This window comes from Vipera berus (genome assembly GCF_964194415.1).
Source record: "Vipera berus genome assembly, chromosome: 2".
In the NCBI taxonomy this organism is placed as follows: Eukaryota; Metazoa; Chordata; class Lepidosauria; order Squamata; family Viperidae; genus Vipera; species Vipera berus.
In genome coordinates, this window is record NC_138203.1 from 53,389,862 (window position 1) to 53,412,274 (window position 22,413).

A 22,413-nucleotide genomic window follows, 5' to 3' on the forward strand; every position below is an offset into this window, starting at 1 on the left:
CTGGTGTGCAATAAAATATTAAAATATAACACAATATATATAAAAGTTAAACAATTAGAAGGAGGCAACAGTGATTAAATTTAAATTTTAAATTGACATATTAAAGCTGACAAAACCGAATGCGGAACAGTCTGAGCAGATTGTGGGGATTATGTATAATATGTATATGACACTAGTCTTACGTACTGTTCCATAATCAAACATTAACATTCTGCAGTACCTGAAGTTTAGGTAAGCCCATAAAGTGCTTATTACAGTAATCTAGATGTAGAATTACCAAGCAAGGTTATTTTTGTTCAAGAAGCTAGTGAATAATCTGGAGCTACCGGTAGTTCTTATAAAAATCTGAGTCTCCGGTGGCAAAATTTGATTAGTGTATATCATTTAGTTTCATACCTACACTTTAAAGAAGGTAAAGGTTTCCCCTGTCCAGTCACATGCAACTTTTTGGGGTGGTGCTCATCTCTGTTTCTTAGCCGAGGGAGCCAGCATTGTCCAAAGACATTTCCATAGTCGTGTGGCCAGCATGACTATACACCAAGGCACACGTAACACTGTTACCTCCCCAGCAAAATGGTACTTATTTATCTACTCGCATTTGCGTTCTTTCAAAGAGGCATGCAACTCCACTCAGAGTAGGTTATTTTTTCACCATCTGGAAATTTAACAAAAACAGTATATCTTGTTAAGACTGAATCTCAGTTGAATGCCTCTGTATCCATTGCCACACTAATAATACAGGAAGGTCATGAAACTCTAGTTACCATATCAAGAAAATGAGGAGCAAGTAGAATTCCAAATTCACTGGTACATCTTTGCATAAACGTGGCAACAAATAACATCACTTTCCAAAGCAGCTTGTCTTATAAGATCACAAGCAAATATATGTCATCCAATTACTGGTACCATTTTTCAATAATCTCTTGCCCAAAAGATTGTTAAATAGTTGGAAGCCGTTTGAAGTCCTCAGAAAAACTTTTCAAAAATTATATAATGGCCATTACTTTTAATGCCAGGTCACACAGTTTGCAGAGTCTTCACAATAAGGCAGATATAATATTCAATAGCAATTACTATCATTGTCCTTAGAGGCTGCAGCAGTCCTTGCAGCCATAATAGTCACTTGTTTGTCACAGTATTTTGTTGCATAAAAAGTCATTAGTCTTAAGTTGCTGAGTTAGACTTATTTGTCAGTTTTATCATGGCTATATAGAAACTATTCCAGGCTCAGTTTTAGCCTCAGATTCTCATTTGTAAATCTTCACAAAAGCCTAGTAATAAATATTGAGAACCCATGAAGAAAATGCATTAAATGTGTCATTAGTAAAGCAGTTGCTTGAGATTATGCACAGAGAAACACCCATGCTTCACATGACAGGACAAATTTTCGGGTATATGAAACAACCTGCTAAGCTAACTCAGGATTAAATGCCGTAAATAATGTTCCATACATGAGGGAAAAAGTAAGTGTTGAAGCTGCAGTCACTCAAAACTTTTTGAAAGCATGATTTGTTGAACAACGTACAAGGACTTATGTTGGATGGGTTTGCATGTTGCATTAAGCCAAAAGTAAAGAAATACATATGTGAATAAGTTCTTTAACATTAAGACTACAGTACTCAGTATTGCAGATTCGAAGAACAAAATATACTTCAGAGCATGCAAGTGAAAGCAAATAAATCCACCAGCAATTCTAACTCTTACCTTTTCCCAGGATCCTGCTATAGCTGTAGTATTCTTGGGAATGACACAGCTGCTTCCAGGATCTCCCAGGAGCCCTACCCTGCCCTTTAGATCACATTTTCTTCTTTGAATCTGAAATGCTGCCCAGCCTTGTTGAATACAGTAGAGACACAATGGCAAACTATAATCGGCTAACCTTTATAATTTTTGTAATATCTGATTTTACAAATTATGGTTTGCTATTGGGAATGTTTGTGGATGCCACTGGTTATCTTGAAATATCTCGATGGGCATATAGGCACAATCCAATCTGACTTGCAAGATTCTCTTATTCTAGTCAATCTTAATAAAAGTAGCTTTAGCTTTTAGCCATAGAGTCGATTTTCTGGTTTGGTTTACGTAGTGGGGTTGACAATACCCCTACCCCTATAGTTTGGCCATCAGGGAGAAGGGACGTAATTGCCCCGTCTTATGCCATCCCATGGGATGTTATCTCTGAATCTGCCAAAGAACAACTGATTTGACATCCTTAATAAAAGTTGGTTCCCTTGACACCCGAAGCCATAAAAGAGGAAGTAAAAAAGAATAAAAGTTGGTTTACAAATCATGCTGAATTGTAACTTCTTCATTTAATTTATGCTAAATAAGTTGTTTGAAGCATTAGTTAAATAAAATATCATTTGGAATGTTGCGTGATCAGAACCTGATAAACCTTGGCATTTTAGCTTGTAGATCTTTCTATATGATTGTTAAGCATTAATATTCATTTTGGGCATTTAATCAGTATTAGCCTCACAAATTCTATTATTGTATGGTTGATGGAGATGGACTTGTGTCTTCAATGAAGATCTTAATGTAGTCTTCAGATTATGTGCATTAAGTATCATTTGTATAAATTGAAAGGTTTGCTCTAGTGTTCAACAAACCATAGTTAATGTATCACTCTGCCCCCATAAACTGCTCCCCGGAAAGCTGACAAATCAGAGTGCTGATAGAGTGAACTGTGAAAACAAACAAATTTTCCCAGTATGTTTTGGAAACTAAATCTTTATGTATTTGAGTTGACTGCTGATCACAAGTCTTGGTTTAGTATGATATACTGGAAATGAAAAAACAAAGCAATAGTGTATGGCAACTTAAGATTTTTAAAAACCCTCTTTTTTGCACTAAAATCCTGGCAAAAATTATGGGTTGATTTTTTTTTAAAAAAAAGTGGGCTGATTTTTACAGCAAAGATGGAAGAAACAAGTCCAATTTCTATTGTTTGTAGTTTATGGACCCACACTGCTTGTCAGTCTGTAAACCAATACTTAAAAACTGGTTGCTGTTTTTTCTGCTTCTTGGATTGCAGAGGTTTCACATTCTATCACATACATATCCACACACTGAGCTGAACAGGCAGCCATTTCTGGCAAATAAAAGGGGTGTCTGAAGGTGCTCTTTTTCAGACGGTTCTCAGATGCATTCACCAAGAGGCGGGACTTCGGAGCACCGATGAGCTCTCATTGGTTGGTTTTACAAAACTTTTCCTCTCTTAGTTCCAGCCCCCTTTTCTTCTTTTGAGAAGTTCATTTTGCTGCTACTCAAACAGGCACGTCATCTAAATCTTCAAAGATTTAGGTTGATATCATGGGTTCCGAAGCAGATGATTCCAAAGAAGGTATGCTTTTTATTTATTTTTTCTCCCAAGGAGGTTTTTTTCTAAAAAAAAAAAAGTTGCTTTCCAAAGCTGCTTCTGGCAGCAGATGATGAATAGAGGTTTGTATTTGCTGTAATACTGAACTGTTTAAGGGAGGGGAGAGAAAGCAAAGGAGTCTGAAGACAACTATCTGCATTTTACTGAAAATGCAGCAACTAAGCCCTTGACACCAAGAATGTTCTTTTGTTCTTTACAGAATGACAAGCATACACAAAGTGTATATTAGAAGTTGTGTGTGCCTATGTGCTCACAGGCAACAATGGCTTGAAAACGGAAAATATACGTTCGTTTGAACACCCTCCGACTTCTGTAAAGGGAAGTTGTGCAATTCAGAGAACTGAAAAATCGTTATTTTAAGAAGAAGCTTTGGAAAAACAGTTTTACTGGTTGATGCATGTTGAATTGAATAACAGTATGTCTGTGGAAAAGTTTGTCAAAAGGGAAATATCCTTCCTTTCTTTCCATAGTATGATAAGCATGTGGATGATCTGGAAACGTTCCAAGAAAACGGAATATTTACCAGCGTAAATGTGGGTTGGGTTGGGAAATGACTGTCTGATGAGAGAGGACGATTTTTTTCTCCCTGAAAATTTAATTCAATAGCCTACTTAAGTTCAAAAAGAGGATAAATACGGTACCTCTGAGAATGTGGGCATATTTTAAACAGCTCAAATTTCTTGATTTGCTAAGAAGCCAGATAAGCTGCTGGTATAAACCACAGTAATCAGATCGTCAGTTTGATAGTGAGCTAGGGAACTTCAAAATATTGCAGAGAGCTGCTTGCTTCTGACAATCCCACCAATAGTAACATTTTCCACATATTTATAAAACGTGAATTAAAAATGTGTTTGTTTCTGATTCAAGCCATTTGGCTGAGCAAAAGTTACTAAATTTAGTGTAACTGGTGGAACAAATTTATTCAAATGCTCCCATATGCTAGTGCTTTTTGTTCAGGGAAGGGAATAACTGAATCTAAATCCAGATAACTGCTAAAGCCTTTTCCTGTAACTGCTTTAGAATCTTTGACAACATGCTCATTTCACTTCTTTTGTGTAACAGATGAGTAAGCAGCATGCATGTCGTGACAAGACAAGGAGTAGGAAGAAAATTTAAAAGTAATCTTAACTTTACCTGCAAATTCAGTTGATTAAATTAGCATAGCTATCTGTATTCAGGAGAATTATAATCCTATCAGTATTTTTAAGAAACAACTCTTTATGTTTTTGAAAAACAGCTGAAATTAACACAGGGTCGATAATGAAGAAAAACTAGTGATAACTTTGGCACCAATGAAAATTAAATTCCTGTTATATTTTGTTGTATTTTGTTTTTTTAAATATGAAACATTAGATTGTGATATTTTAATAAAGGAGGTGAATCTGAAATTACAGTTCAGCTCTAAATTAATTTCTAGGGTATTTCCCAGTTGAGTTGCTGTATGGTTTTACACCTCATGGAGAAAATCTATGTGGTCACTAAGACTGACTTGATGGGAAATAAGTATAACCATGTTTTACACCACAAAAAGTTTTGCATATACGGTATACTGTATGTGTCTGATGGCAATATTCTGTATGTTCCTCATGGATATCTTTTGAATGATTCTGCTTCCATTACAAAGCATGCAATGCATTTTATTTGTCTTTAAATTTCACTGGGTTAAAGAAAAGTTATTTCCAAGTAAATTACTTTAGGATTACTGTCTTGAGCAGGTAGTAACAATGGATGGTGTGGGTAGAGGTATATTTGTAAGGTGACTACCAATCTTCCATTACCCATTACTTGGTATTTTTTATTTATTTGCCTAAGCCAGTTGGGTTTAGATCATGTTTAGTTAATGGTTGCTGCTGCTCTTAATTGTATTTCAGCTGTATGATTGTTATGTGCATCTGTTTTTTTTTAATTTTAATTGTTTAATAATTTACTGGAGAACTCTTGAAATATATGGGATGAGGGCTTTAAAAAACTGAAAGTATCTAATTTAACAAAGATTAGCATTAATATATATATATATTAAATTTCTTGCAAAGTGATAAAACTGTAAATATCAAGTTACATTTTATACATTTTTGTGTAAGTTCCAGAAGAATAATACAGTACTCAGATATTAAACTTTTAATGAGTAAAAACAGCAGTGAGTATAACCACAGTGCATAGCCAAAGATGTGTTTTTATCATATTTTCCATTGCATTTTAGTTTATGAAATATTAATAGAACCTTTGTATGGATCAAATGTACAGCCTAAGCAAAATATCATATAATGTACTGTCTTGTCTTTTAGAGATGGAAAATATCCTGATCAGGACATTTGTTTTCTAGTTCATTTTGAACAAATATTTCCCTTTCTTTGGTTGCACTTCTCCTTTGCGCAAAACACCAACCTTACGACATATTTGGGACTGTTCAAAATGAAGGCCTATAACAGGGGTGTCATACTACCGGCCCATGGGCCAGTTGCATCATACGGAGGCTGCGCCAACCCTAGCTCTGGGAATGCAAAAAAAGTCACAACATCATGACATGTAATGTGATGTGGTGAGTTTGACACCCGTGACCTATAACTATCTCAGCTACTTCCTTCCATTTGAAGTAGCTGAAATAGCAACAGCTTCAGTTCATGGGCCTAATCTGGCCTGCTAGGCCAGCCCTACTTTAGTTTATGACTCCAGCAGCACGAAATGCTTTAGTTATCCTACATTTTGTGATAAAGCAACAACAGTTGTTGGTGGATGGTCAGTTTGAAGAATGATTATGCTCGAACTGTCCTCCACTGCCCCAATTGTGGAAAGCATTGGTCACAAGCTATCTTGCCAAAACACCAAGTGGGATGTAAGTCTGAGAAACGTACATAGAGTTGTAGTATCAGTCTTTGTAATTATTCTGACATGGTGATTTCATTTCTCTCTAAAACTATCCAATTGTCTGAGCTTCCCCGGAATTATATCTTCTTCATCTTTCTATTTCAGTTATAGAGTTGATATATTTTAAAACCTTTATGTAATATAAGGGTATAATGCTTCTTGTTGATTCTTCTTCTTCCCACCCACCCCCAATCAACTGAAATTAGCCTCAGCATGGAAATTGGGAAGCATTTTCTGGATTTTAAGAATGACAAAAGAAGCCATTGTCTCCTGGAGGCCACTTACTCTCATTTCCATGCTAAAAACACACCTGGGCCTATCAGGAGATGTCCTTCCACATCCATCCAAAGGTTAGATACAGTTGTTATTCCTCATCCCTCTCAGTGCCATTGAAATACACCAAATGTTCTGTCCAGCCATCACATAACTGCCAACACAAGAGTGGGCTTGAAATTTGGTTTGTAGTGATCCGACCTTGACAGCAAAAAGAAATCCCTTTCCAGTCCCAGTCTTTTTCTCAAACAGGTCTCAATGTTAGTAAACTTACCAATGTATTTCAATTTTTTTCTACTATTGTTGGCCAATTAGCAGGTGATTTTAAATAAAACGTCTTCAAATTAAAGTGGCCTAGGTTGCTTTATTGTTGCTGCAAAAACACACTGCCTGCTGTTTTTTACAGCTACAACCTTCTTATGTTTTGTTGGAGTTTGCATCACATATTTCTAGTGTATAGAATACAAATTATTTTTGACCTATGGCCTCATAAAGATTGCCTACATACTTTCAAGATAAGTTAAAACTACTTTAAGCACACCTCTACAGGTTAACTCTTAGGTAACATGATAAGGCTTGATGATTTTATAGCAAATGCAATGTAAAGCAAATATAAATGTTGGAGGTGTGACTATGATATTGGCTTAATTGATTACTTAATCTCTTGCAAATGATACTAATAATCTCATATCAAACATGTATTAAAAGTATATATACAGTATAAAACTAGATAGAATTTAATATGAAATTTGATTTATTAAATAGTTTGACAGCTAAGAATAAAGTTAATTGTGAAGAATAACTGTGATTATAGTTGAAGAGTTGAAAAATGTGTTAAGCAGTGGTTAATTTAAAATGGAAGCAAAAGCTTCTGATTTCTTCCATGTAGCAGTGCCAGAAAAGAAAAGCAATAGTGGGGACAAATGATCTTGTAAACCAGACATGTCAAACACAAGGCCCGGGGGCCAGATCCGGCCTGCGAAGTGGTTTCATGTGGCCCGCGAAGCCATCCTGGAAACAGTGAGGGAACGGCCTCCACTGCCTTGACCCTGGCCCAAAGACCCTCCTTCTGCCAGAGACCCTCAGATCTGTCCCACTCCTGCCCAGGCCCCCATAGGCACCCTTGATGCGAATGATGTAAAGCTGGCCACGCCCACCCAGTAGGCCATATGCACTCTAGCCACACCCACCCAGTAGGCCACGCCCACCCAGGCCATACCCACCCGGCCCCCTAAGGGCAACCTCAATACTGATGTGGCCCTCAATGAAATTGAGTTTGACACCCCTGTTGTAAACTGTCTGGGATCCCTGCTGTATTTACCAACCAGAAATTAGTGTTTGTTGTCAGCATTAGCTGATGGTTTATAAATGTATAGATAAGTACCAAAGCCATGTACTCTTTTCATTACAGTATTTCCAACCTTGAAACTTTCACTTAAGTTAGTCAATAATCCAGAAAATTAAGTCATGTTTATAAGCTGCAAAAAACAGGGTAAGGCTTGGACTCACCAACTGAATCAAAAATGATTTGAATTATCATCTTATATTGGGCCACTGTCTTCTATATAAATGTTCACTAAAAGTGTATGTCTTAATAAAACACTATTCTGCAGGATACTTGAGCCTCAACTTGTAAGAGTTTTACAGCCTCAATAAAATATTTATCACAACTTATCATTTTATGTTACATGTTTATCTGATAGTCCTTGAAGGTTGTATGTCGTAAACATACCATATTTTCCGGCGTATAAGACGATCCGGCGTATAAGATGACCCCCGACTTTTAAGAAGATTTTCAAGGTTTTTCGTCTTATACGCCGGAAAATACTTACATGCCAGTTGCCAAGTGTCCGACACAAGCCCGATTCAGCCCCGTCTGATGCAGATGGTGCAAAGCCTCCCTTTTGAAGCCCAAAGGGGCTTTTCCTTCCACCCACCCATTTGAGAGCACATTTGCAGACGGAGCAGCCGCGCATCTGGAGCCAAGCCCCGCCCAGGAGGCGGTCAGCCAGGTGGGCTCGGAAGACGCGCTGGAGAAGCAGGCTTGGGGCGGCCATGCCGAGACCGGCTGGCGAGGGCCGCTGCGTGGTCTGCGGGCGAGAGGGGCGGCAGGCCCGCCAGAAGTCCCCGGAAGTTCCTGGAACTTAGAACGGCCTGGCGGCAGGCGGGCGCTCCCTCCCCAGGGGGGATGCAGGGGAGGCGTCCTGCGGGGGGGCGGTGCAACCACCCCACCAGCGCCTGGGATCCAGCTCCACCCCACAGAAGGCGGCTCTCGGGCCCCTGCGGGGAAGAGGGGCTGCTGGGGGGGCTCTTGCCTTCGAGCTCTGGCCGGGAGGACGCCTCTCAGCCCAGGAGGCTCTTCTCAGGGGAGGACGCGGGGGACGTGCAAAAGGGGCCGTTTCACCTGAGGGCTCCTAGGCCTTGTGGGCGGCGAGGGGGCAACTTTTGGCAATTGCACCTGCGCATACAAGACCCGCAAAGGCGAGAGCAGAGGGCCGCCCTGCCCTCCCTGTCCGTCGCAGAGGAGGCGAAGGCCCGACTGGCCCCGCCGGTGCTCCCGCGCTTCTGCCGGCCCCGAGGCACAATGTTTCCCGGGCGGCAGGCAGCACCAGAGGGCAGCTGCCACCCCGCCACGGCCGGCGCCCCTCCTGCTTCCCCCCCAGGCCTTGAACTTCTCCCATTGGGCGCGGTCCCTCTTCCCGGCCGGCTTCCCGCCCTGCCCCTCATGGAGCTGGACTGGGCGTGCAGCCTCTCGGTGTGGCTGCTTTTCCTGGGCAGCCTGGCGGTGTGGCTCCTGCGCTCGTACCTGTTGCTGAGCCGGTGGCTGCTGCTGCGCGTGGGGCTGCTGGCCGTCCTGCAGGCGCTGGGCCAGGCCGTCCTGCCGCTGCCCCTCAGCGCCGCGCTCACGGCGGCTGCCTGCTGGCTTGTCTCGGCCAGCACCGCCCAGCGGAAGCGCATCCCCGCGGGGGGGGAGAGCGGTGCTGGTGACAGATGAGTCCGGCGGGCGCAAGGCCCTCCCCTCGGGCCAAGAGCCGACGGGCAGCGCCGCCTTCGCGTGGGGAGAGCCGCCCGACGCTCCCGCCCAGCCGTGTCCCGGAGCCGCGCCGGAGATAGCTCGGTTGCGCGGGATGGCCCGGCTTTGCAAGAACGGGGACGCTCGACTGATTTATGTTTTTTTTACGGCGTATAAGACGACCCAGCGTATAAGACGACCCCTCAACTTTTGAGAAGATTTTCATGGGTTAAAAAGTCTTATACGCCGGAAAATACGGTAGTTCTTAAAGGCTGTATGTTGTAAATAAGCATTTCAAGAACAAAACACTACAATAAACTACTATATCTTGTTGCTTAACAGTGAAAAAGATGAAGCTCCAGTTCATATTTTTGGAAAATGGTTGAAAGTTGTTTTGTTCCAACATTCAGCTAGAGAAACAATATATAGGAAGTCCTTGTTTAGTGACCACAACTGAAACCAGTAACTCAATCATTAAGCAAAGCAGTTTGTAAAGGTAACTGTGACTGTATTTACAATCTTATTTTAACATTCCTTTGTTTTACCTACATGCAAAGGTCATAAATGTGAGGATTAATCATAAAGTTACTTTTCCATCATTGTTGTAACTGGAAACAGTTGCTAAATGAGGCCACGCTGGCACGCTGGCTGAGGAATTCTGGGAGTTGGTCCACAAGTCATAAAAGGGCCAAGTTTGAAGACCCCTGTACTAAATGATGTCTACCTGTATGAGATGAAAGGTCATACTAACCCACATGCAATTTTGGGGCCAAGGGAGAGAAATCAAAAGAGGAGGGGCATGTACATAGTTGACTGTGGATTGACTACAATGAAATGAAGCTTAAAATTCTTGTACCTCTTTCTTCCTCCTGGATGATGTAACACACTAAAAGCTACTCTTATTTTGAATGAAAGAAACATTTTCCCCCTGCCTGTTGTTTTAGTGTTGGACTGATATCAAATTCATTTATTGTGACCGTGTCTTATACTTATCTAGCATGGCATAGTTATGGTGGTCATGTTTAAAGAATTTGTGGCCCAATTGATTCATTGGAGGCCACAAGCCTATAGAAAGATGTATTGGAATAATTAATTATATACAGGGAAATCATCGTCTTCTTCATCATCATCATCATCACGCAGACTGATTACAAGGCTAGACATGACCTAGTTGCTAAATTAATCCATTGGGCATTGTGTAAAAAATATGACTTGCCTGTGTCCGAAAAGTCGTGGGAACATAGGGTGGAAAAAGTTGTTCAGAATGAGAGGGTGAAGATATTGTGGGACTTTCAGATACAGACAGATTGCCATTTGGAACACAACACGCCAGATATTGCAGTTGTAGAGAACTGAAGCATACAACTGATTGATATCGCTGTACCAGGAGATGCCAGAGTCGAAGAAAAAGAACTGGAAAAAATTATGAAATATCGCGACCTGGCCATCAAAACTGTGATTATGGATGAAACACGTAACAGTGATACCCATTGTCATCCGGGCACTGGGAACTATGTCCAAAAACTTTACAAAATATATCAAGAAACTGCAGCTTCCTGCAATAACTCCAGCAATGCTACAAAAAACTGTGCTACTTGGAACATCTTACATTTTAAGGAGGTACCTGGTTGATACCTAGGATGCTGGCAGCAACCCGTGCCAACCATCAGCGTCAGTCAATTTGAATGTTCAGTTGACTGTGGTTCATGTCTAATATAATGAAGATGATGATGATGATGATGATGATGATGATGATGATGATGATGGAAGGGACGTTGGAGGTCTTCTAGTCCAACCCCTTGCTCAGGCAGGAATCCCTATACCATTTCAGACAAATGGCTGTCCAGTCTCTTCTTAAAAACTTCCAGTGTTGGAGCAGTCACAACTTCTGGAGGCAGGTTACTGATTAATTGTTAATAACTGTCAGGAAATTTCTCCTTAGTTCCAGGTTGACAGTTGAGGTGCAATTCAGCTGAATAAAAACAGACAAGAGTGAAACCTTACAAAAAAAGCTGATCGTCTCCGCTAGTGTGAATGTGCCAATGCTTCTTATAGCTATGCTAGCTCAAACCCTTAACCTTTTTCCTACTGTTCTTTCCATTAATATATCCTTAGTGCTTGGCCTTGAAGCTAAGTGATTATTGTATTATGGTTTTCTGTATTTGTCAGCTCTGGCCTTAGAACCACCATGTGTCTACTTAACTTTTAACACTTGGAGAGGACGGCAGGATGTAATATAATGAGAACAATATGTTTAAAAAGATGAAGAAATCTACTGAGTTCTGAGGAAAGCCAGTTGATGTAGTAGTCAAAATGTTGCATCGGGACCAGGGAGCCTTAAATTCAGTAGAGGTTTGCTGATTATGGAATAGTCATTATGTTTGAGCTTATATTCTTTTCAAATACATAAATGAAATAATTCTGTGTGTGTGTTAATTTTGTTCAGAATTCTGTTTGCCTTGAGATCAGAAATTTGAGAAAGTGCAGTTATGTAATTGGGACTTGTAAAATCAATTTAATTACTAGTTTAATTTATTCAAATCATTCTGCTCACTTTATGACCTTTTCCTTATTTTTCTATTAGTTCTACGAACACACACACACACACAGAGTAACCAATATGGCCCCTCCCTCTGAAAGATTAAAAATATAGTGTATTTACAGATCACAATTTAAAAGAACTTTCAAAAGGTAAACAGGAAGGAAATAGTTTCACCACTGTTTTGAATAACTGATTGTTCAGATTCCTTATGCAGTAGCAATTAAAAGTAAACATGTTCATGGCATTCTTTATTTATACTACATCAGTTTCAACTAGAATATACATCCAAAGCAGATAAGAACTCTTCCATCTTATATGTGACACAGAAAAAGTACTGTGACACATTAACATCTGCAGATAAATGACGATATACATGTAGTTCTCGACTTAACAGGAGTTCATTTAGTGACTGTTTGAAGTTACAGTGGTATTGAAAAAAGTGACTTGTGACTGTTTTTCACACTTACAACCCTTGCAGCATCCCCATGGTCACATGATCAAAATTCAGACGCCTGACAACTGATTCGTATTTATGACAGTTGCAGTGTCGGGGGGGGGGTCATGTGATCACCTTTTCTGACCGTCTGACAAGCAGAATAAATGGGGAAGCCAGATTCACTTAACAACTATGTTACTAACAACTGCAGTGATTCACTTAACTGGCTATAAAGGTTGTAAAATGGGGCAAAATTCGCTTAACAAATTAAGTGCTTAGCAACATAGATTTTGGGCTGAACTGTGGTTATAAGTCGAGGACTACCTGTATATGTGTTTTAAAAGATGTATTCATACTATGTAAATACGTAATTCTGTTAACACTGCCAGCCTTGCTACTAGACTGGAAACTAATCATAACTAATGTTTCCTGATGTATTCACTTTATTAATAGTCCGTGTCTCCCTTCACTTAGCAGAACTAGTTTGTTTCCGAGAAACAAAAACATGTATAGCTACTATCTTGTGACTTATTGTCAGCAGCAATAATTGTAATGTAAAATTTGCAGAGAAACAGCCAAGTGGTAAAAATGAAATTGTATATAAACTAGATATCCAGGTAAGTTCTTCCTCAGTAGGCCATAAATATTCACCTTAATAATAAACTGCAACTGACTTGTTACCATTATGACCAGGCTATATAAGACTAATAAGTTTTCTAGAACACCTTATGTCATATAACAGGACAAGGTGTATATCCTACAATTAAGAATTGCATTATTTGTTCATGTGTTGTATATGTTCAGAAAAGGTACTTGTGAAATAAATTTATATCACATCTGCTGTAGCATATTTAAGAATATGATACATCTTTGACCCATTGGACTTCTGACAAGTAGGTACAAAAATAACTTGAAAAAGGGTTCTATGTGGTCAAAGAGCCTTGCCCTCTTTCAACATATTCTATTTACCTTCCTTATTTTTAAAAGAATTTATCTGTACCCTTGAACTGTTTTAAGTTATATGTGCCCTTAGCATCATAATTTTCCAATAGTATCATTTCGTAATAGCATTGTGAGTTCCCCCAAAACTGTTGATACTTCCTTAGTTCATTGTGGATGCTCTTTTGGTGATACTCAGAAAATGGTCTTTAAAAATAATAATAATAATGAGCAGCTTCTATAATAGAACTTCCTTCTTTAGTTTTTCTTGTGTCCAGTTGGTTTTTCTCCATACTCGTGTCACAATTTTCTTTCACAATCTCCTTTGGTTTTCAAGTGGAGAAATAAAGGGGAGACTTCAACAAGAGTTGCCAAAAGAAAAGAATCAAACAGCAAGTCTTGATTTTTCTCTGTATTCTCTTTCTGGTTCTCCCTCCTTTTCCTGAATAAAGATTTATTTCCATAATGTTCTGCTTATGTAGCATTCTCCTTTTTCCCCATATGTGTTCTGAAGCAATATTATCTGTATTAAAGCTTGAGAAACAGTAAGTGGTATGCAAAGTCTGAAACTCCCACTCAATGAATCTGCTAGCAGCTGGATAAAATATTTAGCTTAATCTTCTCAACAATTGCTTGCTGAATTGCTTGTGGTAAATTATTGTCCATGGAAGCAGTTAGGTGAAATAAGAATGAATTAGTTTTTCAGGGTACCAAGATACTTCAAATAACCACAAATCTTCCTATTCTTATGAAACTCTGAACATTTGTAGGATAATTGATTTTTGTCGGGGGTGGGGACGGAGACTGATTTACAAGCAGCAGGCTTAAGCCAGATGAATTATCTTGGGGGATTGAGTGACATGTCAAATTCTTATAAAACAATCTTAAATTCACGCTTCTTGTTTTGTATTAATAGCCTTTCTCTATGAAGTAATTGGAGAGCTGCTGCCCAACCTGAAAAGATTATGACATTTCAGGCTGTTCCAGTAAAAAAAGAAAACCATTATTTCAATGATGGTGAGGGAGGAGCCCTTGCAGGGTCGAGCTGAGGAGTTTAGTCGATTTCTGTCGGACAAAATCGCTTGGATCCGGACCGGTCTGGACTCCGACTGGGCAGAGTCTGACGATGAGGATACGGGCAGTCTTGTCGATGTTATCTGGGAAGAGTTCGATCCTGTGACTCCTGAAGAAGTGGACAGGATCTTGGGGAAGCTGAGCTCCACCACGTGTTTGTTGGACCCGTGTCCCTCCTGGCTGATTTATGCGGCCTGGGATGGGACACGAGGCTGGCTCCAGGCAGTGATCACTGCCTCTTTGAGTGAGGGTAGCTTTCCCGCCGCCTTGAAGGAGGCGGTGGTGAGACCCCTCCTCAAGAAGCCTGCCTTGGACCCAGCAATATTAAACAACTTTCGTCCGGTCTCCAACTTTCGCTTTCTGGCGAAGGTTGTTGAGAGCGTGGTGGCGCAGCAGCTCCCTTTGTTCTTGGATGAAGCTGATTATCTAGACCCGTACCAATCGGGCTTCAGGCCCGGGTACAGCACAGAGATGGCATTGGTCGCGCTGGTGAATGATCTCTGGCGGGCTCGGGACGGGTTGCTCCTCTGTCCTAGTCCTTTTAGACCTCTCAGCGGCTTTCGATACCATCGACCATGGTATCTTGCTGCGACGTCTCAGGGGGTTGGCAGTGGGAGGCACAGTTTTTCAGTGGTTCTCCTACCTTCTGGGACATTCGCAGTCGGTGTTGGCAGGGGGGCAGAGGTCGACCTTGAGGCCTCTCATTTGTGGAGTCCCTCAGGGATCGGTCCTCTCGCCTCTCCTGTTCAACATCTATATGAAGCCGCTGGGTGAGATCATTCGTGGTTTTGGAGTTGGGTGTTCTGTACCAGCCTACTACCGGCCCTGCAGAAAAGGCAACCCCTTTATAAACGGCAAGAGGCTGGAATGACGTCTGCCAAATTTATTACTACAAAAAACAAACAAGACACGAACCAAGATACAGGAGCTTTGAAACACTATCTGAGCGGTTGCTTTCAGCAAACCAGCCCTCCCCACACATTCCCTTTATAAAGAGTTCAGGGCATGGCCTTTCTCTGCCTCCTTCCGAGAAGCCCCACAGCCTTCCTCTGTTTACTCCTACTTGACTGCCTCCTGCGTCGGGCGTCCTTGAACAGGGCCACCTGTGGGTCATCTTCATCCACACAGGCTCACACAGCTGGGTCTCCGTGGTGACCAAGTGGGAGGGGCCTGCCTGAGGGCTATCATCAGCAAGATCTTCAACCCCCTCAGCAAGGTCTTCAACACCCCCCTCCTCCTCTGAGTCGTCCGACCCAACTGCCAAACCCACAGGCTGACCCTGAATCACAACATTGGGTATCATCAATATGCTGATGATACCCAGCTTTTTATTTCGACCCCAAACCATCCCAGTGATGCCCTCGACGTGATGTCCCATTGCCTGGAGGCAGTCCGGGTCTGGATGGGGAGGAACAGGCTTCGGCTCAACCCTGACAAGACTGAGTGGCTGTTCGTGCCGGCATCCCGGGAAATTCCGATTATTCCATCTCTTGCCATGGGGGGTGAGCTATTATCCCCCGTAGATGGCGCGCAACTTGGGGGTCCTTCTAGACTCACAGCTCTCTTTAGAAGAGCATATTGGAGCTGTGACTGGGGGGGGGCTTTGCCCAGGTTCGCCTGGTGCGCCAGTTGCAACCTTATCTGGACCGGGATGCCTTGTGTACAGTCACTCATGCGCTCGTGACCTCTCGTCTAGACTACTGTAATGCTCTCTACATGGGGCTGCCCTTGAAGTCCACTTGGAGGCTCCAACTGGTGCAGAATGCAGCCGCGCAAGTTGTGCTGGGAGTCTCCCGATACTCCCATGTTACACCTTTGCTCCGCGAGCTGCATTGGCTGCCGGTTGTCCTCTGGGTGAGATTCAAGGTGTTGGTAATGACTTACAAAGCCCTACATGGCATGGGTCCGGATTACCTACGGCAACACCTGCGGCCGGCGTCAACTTCCCTCCGTCCAGTGGGCTCCCACAGAGAGGGCCTCCTCAGGGTGCCTCCGATCAAAGAATGTTGATTGGTGGCCCCCAGTGGGAGGGCGTTCTCTGTGGGCGCGCCAGACCTGTGGAACCGCTTGCCGGTTGAGCTCCGGATGGGCCCCGACCTTCGCTCCTTCCGGCGCGATCTAAAAACGTATCTTTTTGAGCAATCTGACCTGGTTTGATGGGTTAGGGTTGGGGTTTTAATATGTTTTTAATTACTGTTTTAAACTTGGGCATTACATTTAATCGTTTTTTAACTTTTGTATTCTGTTTTTATATTTATTGCCCTGTACACCGCCCTGAGTCCTTCGGGAGAAGGGCGGTATAAAAATATAATAAATGAATAAATAAATAAAGACAAACTTGATTGCTGTAGTATGCATTTCTTGGAATTCTTCATCATAAACATATAGTGCTGAAACAGAAGTATAGATATATCCATGGTTTGAGGAGGAGGAATATGGAGTAGCAAAAAGGAAGAAACATAAAAAAGTGCAGCTACTGACAGTATAGCCACTCTCTGTGTGGAGTTAGGCAATTGTGGCTTGTGGGTTACATCTTTTACAGCTCTAAGATCATGCCAGTAAAATTGTGTAACGAAACCACTAATCTTTTGTTAACATTTTTTTAACTGCTTTTGGCGTTTAAACTTTTTAAAAATTATTTGTGGATAACTGCAATTTCCCACAGCCTCTAAATGGCTTGCAAATAATACAAAAGCAAAATGAAAATGTAACTACATCTCAGAATTAAGAACAATAAATCCTAATGTGCATTAACACAAGCATGACAACAATCATTGCCTACTGCAAGGTCCTGCTGCATATTCAAACCCCTGAGGCTTTCCAGAAAAATTGAAGTGTTAAACTTGATGTGTTCAGTCTTTGGCTTTCAGTTTAATTTAATACCTGATTCTGGTTTGCAGAACTGTTGTTATAAGTGTTTGCCACCAAACCTCTAAATATTTGCTATACTAGACACTGTATAATATATGAAGTACAAACATAAAGCCTTGGGATGATTAATGGCTGTCCAGAAGAAAAAGCATGCTGATAGATTTGACCATTTAATTAGGCATTGTATTAACATTTTTAATATATTAGCTTGCACCTCTACTTAATGTGCCATTCATAAATACAAAATTACAGTGAAATATACGTTAAAGCACAAATGGAGGAATAAAAACAAATAAGGAAACAGCAAGATTTTATTGATTGATTGATTCAAAATAACTTATAGGAAGAATTGGTTAAATCTCATGTGTCTTGCCAAGCTGTTAAAGTAATATTCTGTCTTTTTTTCAATTGTTGCTTTAAATTTCAGTGCTTTATTCAATAGAGGTACTTCCTTTGGCTGTTTATTTCAAGGAAGTGAAAATGTTATATCAACATGCAGCAGAGATTTAGAAAGACCAACTGAAATGTACTGTAATACTGAGCTTCACTGAAATGCTCAGGCATAAAGTCTAAGGAAGAGTAATATGTAACTGTTGCCACCCAAAGTGGATTTCCTGGTTTGTGTACCAACTAGAGTCCCAATCATTTGAAGGCAATTTTATAAGAATTGTATTATAGTGGGGGGGGGGAATCAAAATAGTGAAAAGCACAGAAGTACCCTAAGTCAGTTATGCATGTGTACATAGTATGTGAAGAAAAAGCAGTCATTTAATCGACGAGAATTGCTTTTTGAAAAATGTCAAATATTTTAGAATAACTCATTTTAAACATTTGGATCAAATATTTGGATTAAATTGGATCATAAATGCCTGTTACTCTTTTGATTAATCATAAAACTAATACTCTATAGGAACTAGCTATCTTTGAAAACCTATGGAATTTAGGGCAGCGGTCTCCAAAAATTGTGGACAACAATTTTTCCATGGACCTTGGGGAAGGGGGAAGGAGGAGGAGCGAGCAATTTGGATTCCACACATGCAGTTTCATTTGCCTGGCACTCAACCTCCACCTCTACAGCTCAGTTCCTAACAGGCCACGGATCAGTACCAGTCTGTGGCCCAGTGGTTGGGGATCCCTGATTTAGATCATATGAATATATGTCTATTTTATTATATATATTTATAATAGATCACAACATTTTCTCTGGTATCTGAGTAGACACTGGTGAAAATCTGGCTACAGTATTCTATTATAAACTTGGTGAAAACATTGAGCATTAAAATAAATTGTTTAGACTGTGCTTAATAGCATAGTTTTGTGATGAGCAGTATTAGGACTTCTTATACATATTCCAAGTTTCAGGATTTGATCTGAAGGAGTCTTTCAGATGTAGTTTTAGATGATAGTATTAAGTCTAATGCATCTCAATATCTGCAAAACAGATATATAGAGCTTTGTTCATTTATATTCATGTGATATTACATGTGTAATAAACAAAGTAAAGCTATATTCCTATAGCTCCTTGTAATTAATATACTCTAGCAGTTTTATTGTGTGGAATCAAACTTTCTTTTTGTTTGTACAGGAAATATATGTACATTATAAAAATACTTTAAAATAGTTATTGTACTTTTATTCTTCCTTGTAGTTCTTAAAGTGCTTCAACTGTAACTCACATGAAAATGACTGAAATTTCTGATTTGTATTTGTTTGCTTTCTTCTAGTGGCAACAGATGTCTTTAATTCCAAAAGTTTGGCCATTCAGGCCCAAAAGAAAATTCTGTGCAAAATGGCCTCCAAATCAATAGCAACTGCTCTGATAGATGACACCAGCAGTGATGTGTTGGATGAACTCTACCGAGTTACAAGGGAATACATACAAAACAAAAAGGAAGCTGAGAAGATAATTAAAAATCTTATTAAGACTGTTATCAAATTAGCAGTCCTTCACCGGAATAACCAGTTTAATCAGGAAGAGACTGTACTTATGGAGAAGTTCAAAAAGAAAGTTCACCAGTTGGCTAAAACTGTGGTGAGCTTCTATCAAGTGGACTATACTTTTGACAGGAATTTTTTATCAAAACTGTTGAATGATTGTAGAGATCTACTTCATCAAATAATTCGCCGTCATCTGACTGCAAAATCTCATGGACGTGTCAATCATGTGTTTGATCATTTCTCGGACTGTGAATTTTTGGCTGTCTTATATAACCCATTTGGATCTTACAAGACTCACCTTCAAAGGCTTTGTGATGGTGTCAACAAAATGCTAGATGAAGGCAATATTTAGCTGTATCATTATCAATTGCTCATATAATCAAAGGCTAACTATTGCTGATGGTCTTAGGGAGCCAATGAAAGAATGAAGAAAGGCTAGATAGATAGTGTTGGTGGCAAAGAAGAATTGAATATCAATTGAAAATTCTTCAGCAGATTTATTTATTTATTTGGCATTACCTTTTTTGCTGTTTCAATTTTTTTTGATAATACCATGCTTTAAAATATGGATTTATAAAGCCATAAAACTACTCAAGGACTACTCAAAATAAATAGGACTGCATAAAATAGGCAGGGATAATAAGATGTCACATTCTAAAAGTGTAAGAATTTTAATAATCTGCTATTTGCAGATTGTGTCTTTGCATACTGCAGAGAGCTGTGCTACCTATGTTGAATAAAGACTGCACAGATTTAACAAAACCTTTTTAAAATTCATTTAAAACTGCACTATGCATAAATGTTTTAAGTTACATTGTCATAATTATACTATTGAAAAGTGGCTGTTTGAGGTCTAGAGCTTCATTTTTTTAAATGTTCAGGGCTTCCACTAGAAAATAATTTAAGTGGTGTGAATTGCTATCTCCATCACTGTACTATCCCATATTATAATAGAGTCTAAGTTACGTCTTCTAGCTATTCTTGCAATCAGCTTCCCAGTAGAAGGGACTGCATTTCACATAATGTGCTTCTGAGAAGCCCTGAACTAAACCTATACTTCCGGGGCAATAACACTGGGCTTCTTTTACATGAACCTTTCTTTAATCATCTTTATGGTTTGATTTCTTTATCAGTTCTGGACTAGTTTTGTATTATTTATCAATGTGTATATATTTGACAATCACTGAAAATTTACAGACATCCTCCACATCCTAAGCATGCTTACTAGCACTATGTCATATATAGTTAAAAGTATAATTGTTTCTGGTTATATTTTGTAGAAAAATATGCTTTCAGATGACATTGTTCAAGAAAGATGAAACTGGAATATGTGTATCATCCACGTGTACAGGTGGTCCTTAACTCATGGCCCCAGTTGGGATCACAACTTCCATTCCAAACCAAGGCAGTTGCAGAGTGAGGCATACCCAATTTTGTGAACATTTCTGCTATAGTTGTTAAGCAAATCTGGCTTTTCCCAGCTGTTTTGGGTGCTAGCTGGGAACGTCACAAATAACAACCACATGACCCCAAGACACTGCAATTATTGTAAATACATGCTGGTTGCTAAGTGCCCGAATTTAGATCACCTGACCATAGGGATGCTGCGATGGTTGATAAGTGTGAAGACCAGTTGTTAAGTCACTTTTTTCAATGCTATTGTAATTCCCAACGGTGGCTAAACAAATAATTGTAAGTTGAGGATTACCTGTATGTACGTTTCTAGAACAAGGTTAGAGAATGTAGTGATCCTTAGAAAAAAGATATGGGTAGCAAGCTGGATGTGGAAGCTAGGAGTCTGTGAACCAAATTTGTAATATTTGTGAAATTTTGTTTTATTCAGAAACCAATGTATGCGTAATGTAGGTTAAATATATAGCAAATATTGGAAAATATATTGCAGCAGCTTGAATAAATTTGTTTAATCTTTGTACTGTTGAAAAAATGCTGAACCTGTAATGCTTTACACTTTAAGCAAGTGGTTGAAAATTTTACTTTTTTTGTCAGATTTTTTTTTTACATTTTCTGAGTAAACTGAAGAACATTTGCACTCTTAAGTTTTATGCATGATTTTCTCTGTCATTGCAGACATCGGCAATTTAATAACACCCAGATCAATTTTTAAATTGGCTTTACAATTTTATATTGAGTACTGTAGAATATCCCCCTCCTGCTATGACATTTCCCCCCCTCTTCTCTTTCTGTACAAGTTATGTGTTTTTAGTTTTGTTAGATAACAATCTGTTACATTGAACTGAGATGGGTATAGTTCCAAACAGAAATGGCCAAGCAAAGATATTCTAGAAATTCAGATGTTACTGAAATGAGTGTAGGAGAGTGCAATATTTTAAGGCCAATGTTTAATGAATAACATTTTAGATGGGCCAAGGACTGCAATGGATAGAGCAGCATTATGTGTGTCTGGGATAGGCAGTTTTCTTTTTTTAATTCCTTTCAAAGCAAGTTCCACGTTTCCATTTCTTTTTAATAAAAAAAGAACTGGGTGGTTTTTTTTGCCTCAAAATGCAAGAGTCTATGGGTCAGTTTTTTTTGAGGTTTATGCATTTTATCTCACAAATATATTTGGGTATTTAAGCAAAATCTAACCTAGTAATAATATAATAATGTATATATTATTATTATTATTATAATGTATATGCTACTAAAACTTTAATGTCTGTAACCTTTAACTGTATGAAACAGCAGCATGTCAACCAGGTTACCACAGATGGGCTAACTTAAAGAATGCCAGGACATAATATACATCATCATTCCTCTACTGTTCTCTTTGTTTCTATCAATTTGATATTTCTCTCTAATTCACTGTTTCTTATCCTCAGCAATTTTAAGATTTCTGCAGATTTCCCCAGCCAACTCCCAATTCTGGCAGCTGAAATCCACCAGTTTTAAAATTGCTGAGGCTAAGAAACACTGGTCTAATTCTTCATTTCATTTCCTTCCCCACCAATGTACCATGGTTATATTTATTAAGAGAACATTTCAGTGCGATATTACACAGGTCCCCAACCTTTCTTGGTTGGAGGCCTAGAAGGAAAGAGAGGGGCAGGCACCTGTATGTACAC

General features: G+C 39.7%; 1 protein-coding gene across 2 annotated transcripts in view; it reads left to right on the plus strand.

Annotated features, from left to right (window-relative positions):
* Positions 1–21,387, plus strand: part of TNFAIP8 (TNF alpha induced protein 8) — a 41,546-nt gene extending 20,159 nt beyond the window's left edge. Inside the window, exons 1-2 of one of the 2 annotated variants that reach the window (XM_081315482.1) lie at positions 3,245–3,343; positions 19,117–21,387. In XM_081315482.1, the coding sequence (XP_081171608.1) occupies positions 3,313–3,343; positions 19,117–19,682 (597 nt within the window). In that variant the 5' untranslated portion in view covers positions 3,245–3,312 and the 3' untranslated portion in view covers positions 19,683–21,387. Of the gene's footprint in view, positions 1–3,244; positions 3,344–19,116 lie in introns of those variants that run through there. The other variant, XM_081315483.1, reaches the window with a different exon arrangement.
* The last annotated feature ends 1,026 nt before the right edge of the window (positions 21,388–22,413 follow it).